At 54.9% G+C, this 21196-nt stretch overlaps 1 protein-coding gene across 1 annotated transcript; it reads left to right on the plus strand.

Moving 5' to 3' along the window:
• The first annotated feature begins 248 nt into the window (after positions 1-248).
• OAF (out at first homolog) lies at positions 249-18944 on the plus strand. Its single transcript, XM_047752558.1, has 4 exons — positions 249-1056; positions 14584-14718; positions 15894-16074; positions 17937-18944. Exons 1-4 carry the CDS (start codon positions 790-792, stop codon positions 18200-18202), a joined length of 849 nt encoding a protein of 282 aa, XP_047608514.1. The 5' UTR covers positions 249-789; the 3' UTR covers positions 18203-18944.
• Positions 18945-21196: the final 2252 nt, after the last annotated feature.

Consider the following 21196-nt stretch of genomic DNA (forward strand, 5'->3'; position numbering starts at 1 on the left):
CGGGCAGAACCCCAGCCCCTCTCTCCCGACCTAAGGCAGTCAAAAGGCTGAGTGGGAGGTGAGGTTTGATTTTTGCAGAAGGTTTGTAGAAATTCGCTGTGTCAGAGAAACTAAAAGACCAAACAAAACCCCTGAAACACCAAGCCCGATTCTTTCATCCACGTGGCACAAGAAGCAGCCAAAAAAAGGGGGGCGGGGAAGAGTCACCCGTCCCGCCCCTGCTAGGAGGAAGGGATTTGCCAGAAGAGTCAACTCCTGAGCGGGCCTGGTCGCTGCTGGGGCAAGGCGGGGGAGGAAGGGCGATTGAGAAACCCCGGTTCCCACAAAGCGGCCGCGCGCCGGTCCCCTCGGCCCGCTCCGCCCCGCCCCTGGCCGCAGGCACAGGGAGTCGCCGCGGGCCCTTTAAGGGCCGAGAGGTGCGCGGTCTCTTTAAGGCAGGTCCTGGTGGTTTCTGTTTTCTGAAGGAAGTGACGGGGGGTGGGATTGAATGAAAAGTGCAAAACAGAGTCTCAGAGCGCAGGAGTCGGGGGCCCCGGGAGCCGCAGCGCGGGGCCGTGGAGGGGGCGGATTGGTTTCAGGAGCGCGGTGTCCGGCTCGGAGCCGCCGGGGGGCGAGCGGCGGAGCGCAGCCCACGTGCGTCGGCGCCACGTCGCGGGAGCCCAGCGGCTGAGCCCCCCGGGGAGCCGCGCCCGCGCGCCCCAAACTAGCCTCCAAGTTCGGGCGAAGTTTGGTCCCGCCGCTCCCGCTACCGCGCGCAGCGCGCCGGGACCGCGAGGGCGGTCCCCGGGGATGCGCCCTCCCGGCCGCCGCGGGGTCCCCCCGGTACCCCCTGCGCTGCTGCTGCTGCCGCTGCTCATGGTGCTGCTGGGGGCGCCGCGCGGCGTGGGCGCGGGGACCGGGGCGAGCGTGCCTGCGGAGCTGCGGGTCCGCGTGCGGCTGCCCGACGGCCAGGTGACCGAGGAGAGCCTGCAGGCGGACAGCGACGCCGACAGCATCAGCCTGGAGCTGCGCAAGCCCGACGGCACTCTTGTTTCCTTCACCGCCGACTTCAAGAAGGTGAGGCACCCTCGCTCGCCCTGAGGGCACCTGAGAGCCTGACCGCCCTGGGGTCCAGGTCGCACCGAGGCCTGCAGACGGAAGACTGGGCCAGGAGAGGGACACGACTTTGCCAAGGTCACGCCGGGCTCTTCCCTACATCTCTTTGACCCGCTCCCCTGTGTCCAGACCCAGCCCTTCATTCTCTCTGAACCCCTCAGCTGCCCCTCCGTCTCAGCTCTCCAGCCTTTCACCTCTTTGCCCTGGGTGCTCAGGCTCCCACACCAGCTCCCCACTTCCTCTTCCAGCCCTCCCAGAGCCCTCCAGGTGCTGACCTTCCTACAAAAGAATCAATGTTGATAACCCCAATTCCCTTTTTTGGAGTAATTTCCTCGTGCTCTTAACAGGGAAAAATCCTGGGACAGGCGGCAGAGGTCCAGGGTTCTTGCTATGTGATCTAGGGCAAGTCTCTTTCCTCCTCTGAGCAGTTTTTCTCACCTCTGTATATAACAAGGAGACAGCTCATGCCCCGCAGCCCTAACATCTTGAAGTCTAGGAACCACTTATCCTTGGGCTGGGGAAGGGGAGGGTCCTAGGCAGAGCTGCTTGTCCCTTGTCCCTCCCAGGCTGAGAAGAAGCTACCTCTCTTCTTTGGCCTGGAAGTCTGGGAAACTTGCAGCAGAGGACCTGGGGAGAGGCCCCAGATGAGGTCCCCATGCTCTGGGAGAGGGGCCACTGCTCCCTCTGCATGGCAGAGGACTAGCCATTCCCCCACGTTTTGGGCCGGATTGCAGAAAGAGGGGTAGAGACCAGCCTCTCCCCGGTGTGGGTGTGGGTGTCTATGTTGTGGAGAGAACCAGGAGTGGGCTTGGCCCCCAAGATTGGGGCGGGATAGAGAGTGGAGGTGTGGGGGGGTTTATGGGAAATGGGCCTAGAAGGGCAGTGAGTGACTAACGGTGACCCAGCAGCAGGAATCCTCGAGGAAATGAGTGTGGGTGAGGGGTAGGTGTTCAAAAGGAGTGAGGCTCCGGATCGCTTAAGTCCCCCTCCCCAAGTCCCTGTCCTATAAAAGGAGGCCTCCTGAGGTTGTGTCTTGGGGGAGTTGGAGAGGTGAGGCCAGTCAGATAGCGGGACACCTAGGGCTGTTGCCTCTCTCCTTCTGCTTAGAGGCTGGAAGCTTAAGTGGAGTGGGGGGCAGAGTTTGGGGAGTCAGCTAGGGACCCAGCAAAATTGCCATAGATAGCATTGGGGGCAGTGATCTGTGGACTGTGTGGACAGTGGAGGTGGGACTTGATGGGTGATCTGTCCCAGAACTGTTGAGCTGTCGCTGACAAGGGGTGCAGGTAGCTTTGGGTGGAGGGAGGGCAGTTGAGTGTCACAATTGGGAGGCCTTTTCGGTCCATCCTTCCTCAGCAGGCCCAAGCTAGGTTCTCAGGTTCAGGTAGGGACAGGTGAGTTTGTGTACGGAGAGAGGGAAGCTGACAGGGCCAGAGCACCTCCGGCCTCCCCACCTAAACTCCAGAATTTTGTCAAGTCTCTTCTTTTCCTGGAAAACCCAGACACCCAAATACTGGCTGGACATCTGCCCCTCCCCTCCCCTCCTCAGGCAGGGATCTAACCCTCCCCTTTAACCTTCCATGGAAGCCCGTTGTCCTTGAGAGTGAGCCTCAGGCCAGCCTGAGTCTTGCACCTTGCTGCCCACTGCCCATTGTTCTGTGGCTGTGCTGGAACCCCAGAGAGACTGGCCCATCCCTGTTACCTCTCCAGCAACCAAGGCTGTGGCCAAGAGTCAACCAGTGGGGCTCGACTTTTATAGCCTCTAGCTGCAGCATGAAGGATTTAATTGCTCTACCCTGAGGGCGAGGGGAGGGGAGAGCCTGGGTAGCAGAGGGGTGGAGACCTGGGATCCCAGCCGAGAGTAGAGTGGGGGGCTGACTGCCCAGTTAAAGAATCTATTCACAGCTGATTGTAAGAGCCTCCTTTTAATCCCCTGCAAGCAGTTCAAACTTCCACCGGGTTTCCAAAGTCTGCTTTTCAGGTTAGCCTCTGACCCAGAAGGTGGCATTTCACACCCTCCCCTGGCATCTCCAATTTCACCAGCAAGGGAGGGAATTGGGAGTGAGAGGCACAGAAAGGGAACCAGCTTTCCAAGGTCCCCTCCAACTAGGGTTTTCTCAGCTATCGTGGGGCGGGGTGGAGTTGGGGAAGGCTAGGGGTAAGGCAGAATAGCCTTTATCCCCGCCCGGATCCACTGTCTACTTTGGCCAAAGCAGCTTTTATAAGGAATCCTTCTGGGGTGGGTCACCTCTCTCATTGCCTGCCCAGTCCTCAAGTTCTCTGCCTTTGGCAGATTTCCATGAGAAGCTTCTATCTAGAAGTAATGACTTTTCCTGTAGGAAAAAGTCCTGGAGTTAGTGTTTCTTTTGTTTCGTGTACCCCATCTATTGGGGGGATTTGGGAACAGCCCCTCGTCCACTTGGAATTAGCGACATTGGCTGTTTTACCACCTTTGGGAGGCAGTCCAGACTGAAATTAGACAGACCTGGTTTAACCCTGCGCAAGCTACTGGATCTCTCCAAGCCTTCATTTCTTCCTCTGTAAAATGGGGGTAATAATGGTGCCAACCCCATGGGCAGTGTGAGACCAAAACGAGGTAACGCGTGTGAAATACTCACTGTGTGTCGGCTGCTGTATTAAGTGCTCCAGAAAGCCATTAACTTTCATAACCTTGGTTCATGTCCTGTTTCAGCCTGGACCCTCCCTACTAACTGGCTCGGGCTCCGAGAGGTTGAATGGCAGACCCAAAGTCACAGAGAAAGTCATCACTGAGCCTGGAAGAGCATTCCTCCCTCATCTTAATCTTCTCTTCGAAGCTCCATATGTTAGTCGGGGTTCTCCTGCAGAACAGAGATAATAGGCTAGACGTATAGATTTTATGATGACGCTCACACGATTCTGGAGACTGAGACGTCTCACAATCTGCCATCTGCAAGCTAGAGGCCCAGGAAAGCCAGCGTAGTCCCAGCCTGAGTCCCAAGGCCTGGGAAGCAGGAGCGTTGATGTCCGAGGGCAGGAGACGGATGTCCCGGCTCAGGCAGAGAGCACGTTTGCCCTTCCTCCACCTTTTTTGTTCTGTTCACAGCAAACAACACATTGGCTGATGCCCACCTACTTTGGTGGGAATCTACTTGGCCTACAGCTACCAGTGCTGATGTCTTCTTGAGACACCCTCACAGACACACCCAGAAATGATGTTTTATCAGCTATGTGGACATCCCTTAGCCCAGTGAAACTGACCCGTAAAATTAACCATCACATTCCAGAATTGCTGGCCAGCCCCTCAGTAGCGGGCAGCCATGCCTGTCCTGTGTTGCTGGATGCAACACAGCCCTCTGTCTAGCTGATCTCAGCCCCAGCCCCTCTCCCCACCCCTCCTGCCCTTGCCTCTGCCTGCCCGGAAATGGGGTTCTAAGATGGCCTGGCCCTCCCCACACCGCCACGCTGGACATGAAGCCAGCGAAGCAGTAAGAGTAACCAGCCTGCTGTAGGACACAGAGCCTGGAGCCCAGGCAAGGATTACCTACTCCACAAGCAGCTTGGAGCCATCAGATCATCATGCATTACTGTAAGCCCTGCCCAAAGGCTGCTGACTCTCAGGCAGATCAGGTCGGTGCCCTAGCTCCGTGGCTCCCAGACTTTGCTGCACATTTGGGAAGCTTTAGAAAACCCCAGTGCCTAGGCTGCACTCCGTACCAGCTAAGTCAGAATGTAAGGATGAGAACCAGGCAGCAGTGTTGTTTTGGTTTGTTTTTTTTGGCCACATCTGTGGCATGTGGAAGTTCTTAGACCAGGGATCAAACGTGCGCCATAGCAGCGACCCAGGCTGCTGTGGTGCCAATGCTAGATCCTTAACCTACTGCACCACAAGGGAACTCCAGACAGCAGTATTTTTAAAGAGCCCCTGGGAGGTCCCTTCGTGGCTCAGTGGTTAATGCACCTGACTGAGATCCATGGGGATGCAGGTTCGACCCCTGGACATTGCCATGAGCAATGGTGTAAAAGTTGCAGATGCGGCTTGGATCCCACGTTTCTGTGGCTGTGGTGTAGGCCGGCAGCTGTAGCTCCGATTCCACCCCTAGCCTGGGAACCTCCATATGCTGCAGGTGTAGCCCTAAAGTAAATAAATAAATTTAAAAAAAGAAAAGAAAAAAAAAAAAAGAGCCCCTGGTGATTCCTGGGCAGCAAAGTGGGAAGGCATAGCTGTTCCAGAGAAGGAGGGTCTTGGCGGAGGGACCCCGTTAGACTGTTAAATGAGGATAGAGGCCAAACTCAGCCACTTAGTTGAAACCCGTCATTCTACCCACAATAATGCTGATGCCTTTTAAGCAGCGAATAGACTCGAGGCCTGATTCTGCCTGCCCTCAGCACAAGAACTCTGATTCTTAATGCTCTTCCTACCGGCCATGCTTTTCTTCATAATCCAGATCCCATACCCAGAGTACATATTCACTGGGCATATCTCATAGTGGGCATGGCACCATCCCTGGCTTTTGGTCCGACAGCCCTCTTGATCCCCCTCCCCCAAGCTGCTGTCCCTGTCCACGTTCTCTTTCCCTTCTCTCTGCCAGGGCGGGTGTCCCAAACCTGTGGCGGGGATGAGTCATACAGCTGGTGGTTTGGTGCTGACCGGATGGGGAGGGTGGGGCCGAAAGATAAGAGAAAGGGAAAGTCACATGCAGCTTGATTGGGGTGGAGGGGGGTGGTCGCGACTGCAACGGGAGCACAGAGAAAGGAGCCACAGACCCCAAACATGTGGGGGGGGGGTGTGAAGGGCCTCAGGCTGGAGCCAGGATAAAGGGAGACAGATGACAGGGTGGGTCAGCTTGAGGTCACTCCGAGGGACATGCACCCTGCCCGGGGCACCCATGGGTGAGTGGGAGCCGGAGGAAGGAGCAGTCCAGAGGACACCAGCATCCCTGCCTGGGGGCTCCTAGTCTTAGTGGGGGGAGCAGTTGCAGGCTGTGAGAGGCAGTCACCAAGGATGTGGAATGTGCCAGTGGCCTTGTTGCTGCCTGGGGCTGTTTATTCTAACAGGATATCACATCATGCAGATGTCATGCAGATGTGAGACAGGATGAGCTTTTAGGGTGCAGTCTCCCCCTGCCCTGTCTGATTTGAGGGAGAGGCATGTGATGAAGAGGATGTCTTCTGGGGAAACAGAGGGCAGTAGAGGTGCCTTCAGGAGAGGCCCAGACCTTTTTGGAGTCCAGGGCATCTCCTCATGGGAGTTGATGAGGGGTCAGCAGAAGGAATGGCCCAGCTCAGGTCCGTGGTCCCTCAGACCTAATAGCGGACTCTTGGGGATCAGCAGCCCTGCCCCCGGGGCCTGGCCAGCCTCTCCACCCCTGCCTGCCTATGTCCAGGTGGAGTCCTAGCAAAAGATCTCAGGTGGGCCAGTGAAAGCTGTCACCTGGACAAGTGAGTGGCCAGTTGGGAAGAAGGGGAGAGGCAGAGTGAGGTTCTTCCTATAAGGCAAGGGACAGAGAGGTGGAGGTGGTGGTAGAAAAACAGACCAGGCCTGAGATAAGAATCACATATACCTGGGCCTTGCGCATCCAGTAGTCACTGCAGTCACACTCTGGCAGTTTTCACACGCCCGGCCGCACTTGATCCTCACGGTAAACTATGTCAAATGGCAGATCTTGCTTCCATTTTGCAGATGCGCAAACTGAGGCTCAGGGCTAAGAAGTGACTTGGACAAGATCAATAGCTATCAATGCAGGATTGGGACCCACTGATTTTTCCACTATATTCTGACTGCCTCTGCTTCTGTGGCATATAAACGGGGCTCTTTCCAGAACGCTGAAGAAACCCGAATAGGGCAGGGAAAAAAGCCTCGGTACAGAGAAACAAGTCTACAGGTAATCCTTCCTCTACAAACTTGGGCTGGGCCCTGCCCCCTCCAAGCTCACCCCCCACCCAGTGAATTTTCCCAGCTTTGTGCCTGAGGCGCTCCCTTTTTCCCTCCCACCTTGGCCTCTGGAGAGATGAGGGGTGGGGGTGAGGGGACCATTTTTAAAAGACCTCAGAGATACCACTAAGTACTAACTGTACAATCCCGTGCCCTTTCCCAGCTCTGTGGCTTGACAAATCACTTAACCTTTCTGCACCCCAGGCTCAAACGAGACACAAACACGACAGGGACAGCAGTGCGATGCTTGCAGGCATGTTGTGAGAAGTGAGAGGCCTTAGCGAAGCGGAGGCCGGCAGAGGCGTGTGAGAAGTGAAATCGCAGTTGCAGCCAGGCTCCCGCCCTCCTTCCTCCCGATGTTAAGCAGATTGTTCCTGCTCTAGGGACCAAAGCACTATTAAGACTCCTGTCCCATCCTTTCAGTTGGCAAGCAGTGCAGTGGTTCTGATGAGGGGCCGGGAGCCAAGAGGGCGCTGAGGCTGGGAACGCGGGTGAGAGAGAAGTCTGGGGAGCCCCATCTCAGGAGCCCTGAGTCAGCAGGACATTGAGGCACAGTTGATCCACATAAAGCCCCACATTGTTCCTGGGGCAGTTAGGACAGTGGTGACCTTTGGGATTTGGCTGACAGAGCACTGGGGGCACGGGGGGCGGGGAGGGGGGCACTGCCCCCAGCTGGTGGTTGCACTAATGCCCCGTAACAAGAAGCCTCTGTCTGGGCCTAGCCCTGAGGGTCTGCAGGCATCTCCTGCTGGGGGCAGCCTCCGTCCCTGGGCACTGCCTGGAATGTGCTTGGCCTGGCTTCGGGTTCACTGCATTCACCGCTGTTCCTGCTGGAGGAGACTGGGCAGAGCGGCCAAGGTGCTCCTGCGCCGGCCCTGGGGCAGCCAGCGTGGGGTTAGAAGGGCCTTGGTTCCTGGCTGCCCCTCCAGGCCGATCCCTCAGCTCCCCAGCCCAGGGAAGCTGGCCCCTTCTCGAGCCGCAGAGCAGCCCCAGCCAGGAGCAGAACGATAAATATTTGGGTTGGCTCAGCCTGGGCCTCAGAATCATGCACTCCAGTGTGAAAGGAAGGAGACCGAGATGGCAGAGGACATGCCCAGGAGACAGTGCCAGCCATCCAAGGGCAAGGAGGAGAGGGGAGCAGGTGCTCCATGGGGACCCTGGAGAGACGGCCTCCAGCCCACTGTACAGCTGCAGTGGCACAGAGGCGGGCTGGGAGAGAGGCTTTGAGGGAAGGGCGGCTCTGCCATCCAGGCCTCTGTTTCTGATTGCTCTGTGGTGGACGGCTGGGCCAGCAGCAGGGTCTGAGAAAGCTTTACTGCCCCTGCCCATGGTGGGCTTTCTGGAAAGGGGGGCTAGGAGGGCAGAGGGGAAGGGCAGATGGGCCAGGGGCTGAGATGGGCGTAGCAGAGGCTGCCTACTAGGGGCGTGGGTGCCTGGAGGCAGGTCAGTGTCACAGGGTGTGTGAAGGCTTGGGTGATGGGAGGTGGAGGGTGACTCGCCATGGGTGAGACTTTGGGGGAATTCAGGGAAGCGGGAGAGACAGTTGGGGAGAAGGTAGGCTTGAGACCGGCTGGGAGGGATTTGTGTCATGTGACTGGGAGGAAGGGGGTGAGGCGCAGGCTCCCCAGGAGGCCGTGAGGGAGGAGCCATGCCCACAGGAGCCACGGTGTGAGGGAGAAGGGACTACGCAGCTGAGCCACAGGGTGAGGGAGGGTTCCAGGTTGGGGTGGGGGAGATTGTTCAAGAATCAACACATTTGGGGAGTTCCCGTCATGGCTCAGCGGTTGAGTTGTGTAGGTTGCAGACACGGCTCGGATCCTGTGTAGCTGTGGCTGTGGCTCCGATTCGACCCTTAGCCTGGGAACCTCCATATGCCGTAGGTGAGACCCTAAAAAGACAAAAGACCAAAAAAAAAAAAAGCGTCAACACATTTGGGTGAACAGTTATGACCATGTGGCCTGTGAATGGGTGAAGGCGGGTGTACACCTGCCTGTGCAGTTCTGATTCGACTTGGCTGCAACGTAAAACCCCACAGCGGCTGAAGCAAGGGAGAAGTTTATTTCCCTTTTTCAGGCTGGAGGTCTCAGTCTGTCTGGAGTGACAGCACCACGATCGTCAGCACTGTGATGGGTGGTGGCCTCGTCTGCAGGGTTGCCTCCCACCCCCAGCATTTAGCTTTCCCTGGCGCCTCTCACCAGGAAGGCAGCATCAAGGGCCTGACACGGGGTGTCCTGCTCTTGGAAGTGCAGCGGGCTGCCTCCTGCTTTATCCAGAGCAGCTTTCTCTCTGTGAGACACAGAGGCTCTCAAGCAGCGTGGCAGGGACTGGACACAGAGAAGAATAGACTCTCTGGACCGGGGCTCGGGGGACGTTTGGAAGAGCATAAAGATCACAGGATTGAGTCAGGAGATCTCGGCTCCTGGCCTGGCTCTGCAACTGTTTGACCTATGAAGTTCACGTCCCCTGCAGGAACCTCAGTGAAGCATGAACTAAATGATCCCTTAAACCTTCTAGAAGCCAAAATCGCAGCTGTAGGACTACCAACCCTCAGAAGCTCAGTTATGAGGAAGCCCAAGAAGCCCTCTTGCTGGAGGTGAAAATAAGATAATCTCCCAGCCTCAAGGAGTTGAGTCTGGACGAGAAGACAAGTGGAAAGATCACTGCAGACACAGTGGGATTTGTGCTGTGGAGGGTAGGGGTTGGACCTGGCCAACTGTGCAGGAGGGCGGGTGAGGGCAAAGGTAATGGATGCGTTTGAACTGATACCTGAAGGATGATGGACAGAAGGAGACAGGGCATCACTGGCTGAGGCATCAACTCACGCAAGGGTGCATGGCCTCAGGCATTCTGAGATCTGCCATCTCTTTTGGTTCAATGCTCAGAGTTGTTGGCAAAGACTGGATGCCAGCCTCTGGGGAGTATACTTTATGGTGAGGACAAAAGGAGCCTTGGAAAGACATTAGGCCAATAGTATGACAGTAGCATGGAGGGGCGGGCAGAGAGGTGGATGGGGTGGGGACATTAAGAGACCTTCCCACCTCTCCATCTTCTGTAAATGCCTCTCTCTTTGCTAGAAAGCCCCTCATCCTTTGAGTGTTCAGAACCCACTGAAACATCCTTCACTTTAAGAAGTCGTCCCTTGGAGTTCCCATTGTGGCTCAGTGGTTAATGAATCCAACTAGGAACCATGGGGTTGTGGGTTCGATCCCTGGCCTCGCTCAGTGGGCTAAGGATCGGTGTTGCTGTGAGCTGTGGTGTAGGTCACAGACACGGCTCAGATCCCTCTTTGCTGTGGCTGTGGCATAGGCTGGTGGCTGCAGCTCCGATTAGACCCCTAGCCTGGGAACCTCCATATGCCGCAGTTGTGGCCCTGGAAAAGACAAAAAAAAAAAAAAGAAGAAGAAGAAGTCGTCCCTCCCTCCACCCCTCCCAGTTCCATCCCCATGAGACAAAAGCACTCCCTCCTGCATCCTTTGCCCTCTAGCTTTTAGCATAAATCTCAACCCTAGGCCTTATCAGGGTACACTGACTTCAGCCTCCTCTATGAGCCCTGGAAGACAGGGGTCTTGGCCTTGGCCGTGCCCACTCTCCCGCCTCCCTGCCCACCCGTGCCATGCAGGCCCTGTGCCAGGTGATGCTCTTCAGTGCTCTCCCCCTGACTGGCTGATGACCTGCAGGCCTCAGTGGAGCCACCCAACTTCCCTGGGTCTCAGGAGCATCTCCGGGAGAAAAATCTTTACACCTGCCTGTGGAGGCCAGGGCTTGCAATAATGAGAAACTTGAGAGTCCAGCCCACTCAGTCCTGAGACCTTTCACTCATTTTTCCTCCCAGCAGTCCCTTGAGGTCTTGTTAGTTGTACTCGTGTTACACGTGTGGGCACGGAAGTGCAGAGAGTTGGAAGAAATCCTCCAGGCTCTGCGGCTCCTATCAGCAGAGCCAGGATTTGAACGCGGGCAGCACGGGCTCCAGTGCTTTTGCTCTTAACTGCCATGTTCTCGGAGAACTTACCTTCAAACCACACACAAAAGAGGTGTCCTGTTGTGGCTCAGCAGGTTGAGAACCTGACATCTATGAGGATGCAGGTTCGATCCCTGGCCTCGCTCAGTGGGTTAACGACCCAGCATAGCTGTAGGTCGTAGATGCGGCTTGGATCTGGCATTGCTATGGCTGTGGGGTAGGCCGGCAGCTGCAGCTCCAATTCGACCCCTAGCCTGGGAACCTCCATATGCCACAGGAAGTGCCCATCTTGGGAACCTGAGCCTGGGCCCTGGACCTGGGGAGCCTGCCGTGGGCTTTTCTCCGGCTGTGTCATCTGCCTTGGGAATCAGGCCACGTTCGGGTGGATCATCCCAGGGCAAGGAGAAAACACAGGGCCAGACTTCCATCTGGCCTGGGCTTAACATCTGACCCGATGTTCCCCAAAGCAGGGGCACCTCTTCCCATGCCTTGCCCTCTGTGCTGGAGGGAAAGGTGGCCCTAGAACCTCAGTGAGTCTGAGATGTAGGGAGTAGACAGTGAGAGGGACACTGTTCAGGATGATGGAACCAAAGAGATCCGAGCTTCTGGCTGCCCTCCGCCTTCCAGGGCACAGCACATGGAATGTGGTTTTCTGGAGACGTGGGATTAAGAAGGTTGGAGAATTCAGGGCTTATGGACGCCCTGGGCGGGGCAGGCAGGCGGGTTAAAAGGGAGGTCCTGTGCCATCTTACCCTCATGTTTGTGTCAGAGGCTCTTGTCTGTTATTCGCATGGAATGGGAGCTGCCACACTCCCGGGGCAGGTCTGCAGGGGCACACAGACCACCGCCGACAGGCACAGCTGGAAGAGGGCTCTGCCGCTCACCAGCTGTGTGGCCACACTCCCACTCTGGGCCTGAGCTTCAGTTTCTTTAACTGGGCATCAACGGCATCAGACTCGTTGATCTAGGAAGCAGTTGTGCACCGTGGTTGCAAGAGCTTGGAGTTTGGAGTCAGACCGCCTGGATTAAAATTCCGGCTATATTTCCTCTTTGTCCCATGACCTTGAGCAAGTTATCTGCTCCAAACTCGGTAACAATCACAGTTCCAGCCTCCTGTTGTTGTGAAGATTTTGAACGGGACGGTACATCCTTTTTGACTCATGGTAACAATGACTTGTCCTTTCCAATTATAATCTTCAATAACTTTGTCCCACACAAATAGGAGATACAGAGGAAATCTATCTCTTCCGAAAACACTCATCCCCTCTCTTCACCCCCAGCCCAGTTCCCATTTCAGTAGCATTTTCTCGTGGTCATTGATACTGTTATTTAATAGAGAGGCAGGGGAAAAAACTCCCCCAGATTTCTTTCGCCCCTCGGTCTGGTCTAAAAGTTTAAATGCTTCCTCCTGCTAATGGTGCACGAATGACGGCCAAGCAGTGAGGGCAGCCTTCAGACCACTGGCTATGGCATGAGCCTGTTGTATTGGAGAAGAAGCTGTGAATATTCCAGATGGCATTCTTCTAAAGCGTCATGGCTGAAAATACCCGGGAGGTGGCTTTTGGATCCTGCCTGGGGGTCCTGCCAGGGACATCCTCCTGACTCAGCCCCAGGACGGGAAGTCTGGTATCAGGTCTCACCTGGCAGGAATCGAGCCTGGAGCAGGAAATGCCCAAGTGTACCAGCCTCCCGTCTCCTCAGCTGACCCCAGGGAGTGGAAGGGTGGATGGTCCAGGCTGGCGGGGCAGGGAGATCCCAGCCTCGTGGCCTGGGGAATGGATTTCCTGATGGGAGGAAGCTGAGGTTCCCTGAGCTCTGATTCACCTTCCTTGTGAGTCTGGGACCATGAGGAGCCTAATGGAACCTCGCTCACCAGCTCAGCCCGTCTCTTCTAATGCGGTATCAGTGGGAAATCTCCCCATAGCCTTGCACACCGCCATGTTCTAGGGATCACTTATAGAGACAGGAGGTAGGGATATGTCCTCGTGGAGTCCAGGGATTCCCAAAGGGCATAGGGATTTGTGGGATGGCGGCTATGACTCACTAGGGTCAGATCACTTGGAACTTTTTCTGGTCACCTGCAGCGACAGCAATGGCCGTGGCCAGCAACACTGAGCCCTTGCTCTGGGCAGACATCCTGCTGGGCCTCCGTCCACACTAACTCATTTAATCCTCATCACAATCCTACCAGGTACATGCATCTTCAGCCCCATTTTACGAACGAGGCTTAGAGATGGAGTTCCCTAGTGGCTCAGCGGGTTAAGGATCTGGTGGTGGTACTGCTGTGAGGCGGGTTCGATCCCTGGCCTGGGAACTTCTGCATATCACAGGCACGGCTGAAAGCGAAGAACAAAAAATAAAAAAAACAAGTCTTAGGGAAGCTGGGAGATGGGTCTGGACGTTGGCTAATACAATGCAGATTTGGAGTGAACCCTGAGCACCTCACTGCCTGTACCAGCATCCAAGGGGGACTCGCAGGCCCTGTTCTCAGAGCATCTCACTCTGGCACATGGACAGAATGCTCAGTGTTAGGGGTGCTCAAGGGCTGAGGCCAGGGCAGGGCGCCGAACTGGCCGCTGAAGGATACATAACTACCCCAAGCTGTAGACCCTCCAGGCGCCAAAGGATGCGTAGCTACCCCAGGCTGTAGACTCTCCCAGCCGGTGCGAGACCACGGGGGTTCCTGGAGGGGAACCACCCCTGTGGCCTGGGGCCCTTCCAGGCAGGGGTGTCTTGACAGATTTAGCCTGCTTCTGACTGAGACCCGCTGACTTCTCACTGGGGGCTGTCAGCCAAGGCACAGGGAGCATCTCAGGTGCGCAGGGTTCCAGCAGCCAGACTGGGAAGGAGACCCCATCACACAGCCCCTCTCCTTCCTCCTGCCCCCTTCACACAGTGAGTCAGTAACACGAAGGAGACCTTGGCCTGTGGGTAACCCCGAGGGGAAAGGGGAAGTGAGAGGAGGGGGAGGGGGAGCCATCCCAGCTCTAAGGCCAGAAGAATGCAGCTGTGTCTGCCCTTAACCCCAGCCTGGCCCCCACTTCCATCTGAGATGCAGGTGCAGAAGCCTGGCTGACCAGAAGCACCTGAGCATATTCTCCCCAAACCTACTGAACGGGGAAGTCAGCGAGAAAAACTCGGAATCTAAAAAAATATACTTCTGTAAACTCTGTAAAAAACTCTGTACTTGTAAAAAAATGCGGCGCCTCCCCCATGATGCCATAGTCAGGTGGTTGTAGGGGCCCTGATTCACCCTGATCAGGGTCACACAGGGATGCGACTGCGAGGAAGCACCAGCAGTGAATGAGCCGGGTGCCAAAAAGGGGCTTCCTTTCCCCAGGTGAAGTTCTGTACTTTTCAGTGGTTTTGTTTTGAAAAGCTTTCTAGCGGCTCACTATGTGAATTTTCCAGAAGGCTTTGGAACATCTGGGGTGTGTCCTTTTAAGTCATGGGTTTAAGTTGGAAAGATTCAAATTCCCAGGCCAGCAGGAGGGAGGCTATTATAGGACAGTGGCCAGGCCTGTGTACTCTCTAGGGCCTGAGCTGAGCACTGGGTGGGCTGGTGAGGAGGCCTCACCCTTGCCACCTGGTCCCCATCCTCCTGCTCTTTCCCCATCAGAATGTGAAGATTTTCCGAGCTTTGATCCTGGGGGAGCTGGAAAAGGGGCAGAGTCAGTTCCAGGCCCTCTGCTTTGTCACCCGGCTGCAGCACAATGAGATCATTCCCAGTGAGGCTATGGCCAAGCTCCGACAGGTGAGTGCCCATCCCAGGCCTGCTCTGGGGCCCCCACCCCTGCAACCAGAGCCCCCAGCTCCAGAGCCAGCCTGACTCTGACCCCTGTCCTTGACGGCCACCCCCAGCCTCCGTCTCCCACCCAGCCCCTGACTCACCAATGCTCTTATCCCCGATAGTCCTGAACCCCCTGATTGAGCCCCAGGCCAAACCTGACCTCTAGTCTGCACTGACCCCCAATTCCCCGATTCCTTCAGTCCCCTCATCTCAGCCCCTCCCCATTTATGATGGAGGAGCAAGTCAGATTAGCCTTCTAGCCCAGCGCCACCACTCGTCACCTAGGTGACGTTGGACAAGTCACCTCACCTTCAAAGCCCCTATTTCCTTACTGAGAGATGGGTTACAGTGAGAATTAAATGGAGGAGTCCCCATTGTGGCTCAGCGGAAGTGAATCTGACTAGCGTTCATGAGGATGCAGGTTCAATCCCTGGCCTCATTCAGTGGGTTAAGGATCTGGCATTGCCGTGAACTCTGGTAGAGGTCTCAGACGGGGCTCAGACCCCTCTCGCTGTGGTGTGGCATAGGCCGGCAGCTGTAGCTCCGATTCGACCCCTAGCCTGGGAACCTCCACATGCCGTGGGTGCGGTCCTAAAAAGATTAAAAAAGAAGAAGAATTAAATGGGCTGGTGCATGTTCAGTATTCATGCAGCACTTGAAACCCTCAGCCTGATGCCCAGGCTCAAGTTCCTTCCCGGACCCCAGGCCTCTCCCCAGCCACATCTAAGTTCCCTAAACTATGCAGCAGGACCTGTCCCAGGGCCCTCCCTTTTGCCTGCTTTTTCCAGAGAGACCCAGTTCCCTGGATGTTGGAAGGTACGGGACCCTAGAGGTCATTGACCCTGGGACAGCTTGCCTGGCCTGCCCACCTCCAATGCTCCCGGCCAGCAACATGTCAGAATTGTCCCCCAGGCTCCAGAGGTCAGCCCAGTTGGCTGGCTGAAAGGCTTGACTGTGAGCTGGGTATGTTTCTCCGACAGTCGGAGGGGGCCTGGGTGCTCCTTGACTGTCACCCTGCAGATGGCCCCAGGGGTCTGAAAGCAAGCAGCCTTGGGCTTGTGTGACTCTCAGGGAGCAGGGAGAGAATGGGCAGGGAGCCTTCTGAGGCCATGTGGGAATAACTCCTTTCCTCCACACAGAAAAATCCACGGGCGGTGCGGCAGGCTGAGGAGGTGCGGGGCCTGGAGTATCTGCACATGGACATCGCTGTGAACTTCAGCCAGGGGGGCCTGCTGAGCCCCCACCTCCGCAACGTGTGCGCCGAAGCCACCGATGCCATCTACACTCGCCAGGAGGATGTCCAGTTCTGGCTGGAGCAAGGTCGGCTGGGGACCGCGCACTGCTGTATCGTCTCAAATACGATGGGGACCCATGAGGAGATATGGGAGCTCAAGGGAGGGATCTCTAAACCCAGCTGGGACGGATCAGGGAAGGCTTCCTAGAGGAAGTGGCACCTGTGCGGCTCTTTGGTGAGAAGAGTCAGCCAGATGAAAGGGACCAGTTTCACGTATGGAAACCTAGAACCGTGACTCTGCCAGGCCCCGTGGAGCAGATTCCCAGACAACCCTCAGCACATGTCTGCCTTAGTGAGAACACAGATGGGACCTTCTGTCGTAGGACATGGGCCCAGGAACCGGGGTCCAGATGGGGCCCACAGATGCCCATTCCCACCCATGACCTCTGCTGCTGCCACCTCTCAGAAACCTGCTCCTCCTTCCCTTCATACCATCTTTGGTGCCAGCGCCTCTATGCCAGGATCCTTGAGAACAACTCCCATCTTTGCATGGTCCCCATCTTTCCGGCCTAACAGACCCCACTCTTGGCCCATCTCCTGTCACCTTTCCCAGGACTGTCCTCAGGTCTTCTCTGGAGAGGGGACAGGGAACCAAGCATTTCCCTTCTGTGTTTTGGCAGCACCTCGAACAGTGCAGTCTACCCTGAGGTGATGCACATATTGACTCTAAGGGCTTAGTTTTGTACATCTCATCTTTAACCCATCAGAATTTCCCTTTCCAAGAACAAAAATGCTATTTCAAAGAAAAACAAAAATAGTTCCCGTTGTGGCTCAGCAGTTAACGAACACAACTAGCATCCATGAGGACATGGGCTCAGATCCACAGCCTCGCTCACTGGGTTGAGGATCTGGCCTTGCTGTGAGCTGTGGTTAGGTCGCAGACACGGCTCAGATCCCTTGTGGCTGTGGCGTAGGCTGGCGGCTACACTCCAATTGGACCCCTAACCTGGGAACTTCTGTATGCCATAGGTGCGGCCTTAGAAAAAGACAAAAAGACAAAGAGTCAAAAAAAGAAAAGAAGAAAGAAAGAAAAACAAAAATAAAAGTTCCAAGAAAAAGAGCTGTCACCATTCTGACTCCAGGCCCCTGGTCCTTCTGCCCAGCTGGCTGGGCTCAAGAGAAATGCCTGCCCCTCTCCTGGCAGCTCTGGATTTGGAAATCCTAGTAGAGCTGTGGTCATGCCCTCCTCACACACCCCTCCCCAGTGGGCTGTACCCCAAAGTGCAGGCCAAATACTGTCCTCTAGAGGCTGGTCCCTCCCATGGCCACTAAGCTGAGCCTGAAGCCCTTTAACTGCTCTGTCCACCAGCACGCCTCATTCGCACACTCCATGCACCCTGTGCCCTGGCCACCTTGACCTCCCCAGCTGGCCCTCCTCAGATACCAACTCCTTTTTTTTTTTTTCTTTTTTTCTTTTTTTGGCCACTCTGAGGCATGTGGAGTTCCTGGGCTAAGGATCAGATCTGAGCCGCAGTTGCAGCAACACCAGATCCTTTAACCCACTGTGCCGGGCCAAGGATCAAACCTGCATCCCAGCGCTGCAGAGATACCACCAATCCCAGTGTGTCACAGCAGGAGCTCTGATACACCACCTTTGAGAAGCTTCCCTTGATTTCTTACTTCCCACTCCTCTATGTGATGTGTTTAGGGCAATAGCGTGGACATCGAAGGCCTTGAAGTCAGACAGACCTTGGGTCCAGTCCTGTCTGCCCGACTTACTGGGTGACCTCAGCCAGATCTAATGAACCTAAAACCGCTCTGGGCCAGTTTTCTCGTCTGTCAACCCGGGATGCTAACCCTTAGCTCAGGGGATGCTGGGATGCCTGGAGGGGCCATGCAAGGAAGCCCCCTCCCGACAGCCCTCTCTGACCTCTGCCTTCTCCCACAGGTGTGGACAGCTCTGTGTTTGAAGCTCTGCCCCAGGCCTCAGAGCAGGTGTCGCTGCCTCGCTGTGGACAGGTTGGGGACCGTGGGAAGCCCTGCCTCTGCCACTATGGCCTGAGCCTGGCCTGGTACCCCTGCATGCTCAAGTACTGCCACAGCCGTGACCGCCCAGCGCCCTACAAATGTGGCATCCGCAGCTGTCAGAAGAGCTACAGCTTCAGCTTCTCCGTGCCCCAGAGGCAGTTGTGCCTCTGGGATGAGGACCCCTAGCTGGGCTGGGGAGAGGGGTGGTCCCTGAGGCCACTGCTCTGGGCCCACCGCTCCTCCCCCAGCCGGAGGGGATGGCCAGCCACGACCGCGGCCTCATTGCTCGTTTTTCCTTTCCCCTAATCCCTGAGCCTCTGGCCGCCTCACCCATGACTGTGAAAAGGGATGTGGCATGGCAGGGGTTAACTCATGAAGGCAGCCCCCACTCCCACCCTGTGCCTTGCTTGGGGACAGAAAGAGAAGGGCCGTCTTCAATCTTGCCCCCTTCCCTCCTTCAGCTCCCGTGAAGTGTTCTCTTTCAAGCAACCAAAATGTGATGGCCTGTGACTCTCCTATTTAATTTAATTCTTGGAAGGTTTAGACCCTGAAAGGTGTCTATGCCTGTTCCACCCACCTCCCCCCATACAAAGCCCTTCCCCATCCTCCGGAAGGAGGGGGCCCATTCTGCACCTTCCCACTCATCGCCCCAGAGAGGGGCTGGCAGGGACGATGCCACAGCCCCTACGCCGGATCTCACTGCGTTCTTCTCACTCATGGCCTCTGGGGCTGCCCAGGGCCCAGCCAGGGGCCGCCTGCCCTGAGACAGACCACATGTGCCTTTTCTGTTTTCCCCTCTAAACAAATATTTTTATAAGGTTCTGGGACAGAGAGTGAGCATGAAGTATGAGGAAAACTTGAATTCCAGATTTTTAATGCAAAGTATTTATCATTTGTACCAGAAATAAAAGTTTAAATTTTTACTTGACTGACCGCTCTGGACTCAGAGTTCTGAGCGAACTTTTGACCAATGCTGCCACCTGGTGTCAGGAGACGTGTCCCTGTATTTGGTTGATGACCAATCTTGTGACAACTTCTAAAGCACCTATTATATGCTCAGCCGCTGTGTGATGGCGAGAGGATGTAGATGGGGGCGGGTGTTAGCAGCAAAGGATGCGACAAAACTTGTGCATTTAAGAAGACGCGTTCCCATCATGGCGCAGTGGTTAACGAATTCGACTAGGAACCATGAGGTTGTGGGTTCGATCCCTGGCCTCGCTCAATGGATTACAGATCTGGTATTGCCGTGAGCTGCGGTGTAGGTCGCAGACACGACTCGGATCCCACTTTGCTGTGGCTGTGGCGTAGGCCAGTGGCTACAGCTCTGATTAGGCCCTAACCTGGGAACCTCCATATGCCGAGGGTGCGGCCCTAGAAAAGAGAAAAAGACCAAAAAAAAAAAAAAAAAAAGCAAGATGAGACGTACATAGATGGGCAAGCCAGACAGTAATCACATGGCACAGACTGAGGCAAGAGATAAGGTAAAAACTCCAGAACCAGATTTCCAGGGGTCAAAGCCCGGCCATGATTTTTTTTTTTTTTTAATGGTATAGTTGATTTACTGTGTTGTGTTAGTTTCTGGTGTACAGCAAAGTGATTCAGTTTTACATATATATGTAACAGTTTGCATTTGTTAATCCCAGACTCCCAATCCTTCCCTCCTCTCCCCCTTGGCAACCACAAGTTTGTTCTTTATACCTGAGTCTGTTTCTATTTTGTAGATAGGTTCATTGTGTCATATTTTATATTCTATACATAAGTGATATCATATGGTGTTTCTGACTGACTTAGTGTGATAATCCCTAGACCCATCCATGTTGCTGCAAATGGCATTTCATTCTTTTTTAAGGGCTTAGTAGTAGTCCATTGTGTGTGTGTGTATATGCCACATCTTTTTGATCCATTCATCTGTCATTGAACATTTAGGTTGTTTCCAAGTCTTTGCTGTTGTAAATAGTGCTTCCAGGAACATAGGGGTGCATCCATCTTTTCAAATTATAGTTTTGTTTAGGTATATGCCCAGAAGTGAGATTGCTGGCTCATATGGCAATTCTATTTTTAGTTTTTTGAGAACTCTCCATACTGTTTTCCATAGTGGCTGAATCAATTTACATTCTCACCAACAGTGTAAGAGGGTTCCCTTTTCTCCACAGCCTCTTCAGCATTTGTTTGTAGACTTTTTTTTTTTTTTTCTGTCTTTTTCCCATTTCTTGGGCCTCTCCCTCGGCATATGGAGGTTCCCAGGCTGGGGGTCTAATCGGAGCTGTAGCCGCCAGCCTACGCCACAGCCACAGCAACGTGGGATCCAAGCCTCTTCTGCAACCTACACCACAGCCCACGGCAACGCCAGATCCTTAACCCACTGAGCAAGGGCAGGGATCAAACCCACAACCTCATGGTTCCTAGTCGGGTTCGTTAACCACTGAGCCACGATGGGAACTCCTGCAGACTTTTTAATGATGGCCATTCTGACCTCTGTGAGGTGGTGCTTCATCATAGTACTTTGCTTTGCACCGTAGTTTTGATTTGCATTCCTCTAATTAGTGATGTTGCATCTTTTCATGCATCTGTTGCTGGCTATGATTCTTACTTGCTGCACAGTCTCGAGTTTCTTTACCTCTCTGTACTTCAGCTCTCTCAGCTATAAAACGGGCTTAACTGTGAGACTTAAGTGAGTTCATACATGTCAAGTGCCCAGCAGATGGGAAGTGTTCACTGTGTTAGCTGCTTTTTTTTTTTTTTTTTTGCTTTTTAGGGCTGAACCTGTGGCGTGTGGAAGTTCCCAGGCCAGGGGTCGAATCAGAGATACAGCTGCCGGCCTACGCCACAGTAACGCCAGATCCAACCCAAATCCGAGACCTACACCACAGCTCATGCAAATGCCGGATCCTTAACCCACTGAGCAAGTCCCGTGGTGGAACTGGCATCCTCATGGATGCTAGTTGGGTTGGTTTCCACTGAGCCACTGTGGGAACTCCCTTAGCTGCTATTAAATACTGTCACTGTCAGTGAAAAGAGCAGACATTTCCTCATCTATAAACAACAGGCAACCAAATCAGGCGTCTTGAAGGCCTTGTCAGTTTAAGGGTATCTCCCAGTGTAAAGAGGCTATAATATGAAATGCTGGGCCAGGCACTGGAAGACTTCCAGGGAGGGCTTTGCAGGCTGAATTGACTGGGG

Source organism: Phacochoerus africanus, chromosome 11 (assembly GCF_016906955.1).
Source record: "Phacochoerus africanus isolate WHEZ1 chromosome 11, ROS_Pafr_v1, whole genome shotgun sequence".
Classification (NCBI taxonomy): Eukaryota; Metazoa; Chordata; class Mammalia; order Artiodactyla; family Suidae; genus Phacochoerus; species Phacochoerus africanus.

Bases quoted from the DNA above. Each gene is read 5' to 3' on its own strand.
- OAF (XM_047752558.1), top strand. From the start codon at position 790: ATGCGCCCTCCCGGCCGCCGCGGGGTCCCCCCGGTACCCCCTGCGCTG. The intron at 14,719-15,893 runs GTGAGTGCCCAT...TCCTCCACACAG, and splicing joins CTATGGCCAAGCTCCGACAG to AAAAATCCACGGGCGGTGCG. The intron at 16,075-17,936 runs GTCGGCTGGGGA...CTTCTCCCACAG, and splicing joins CCAGTTCTGGCTGGAGCAAG to GTGTGGACAGCTCTGTGTTT.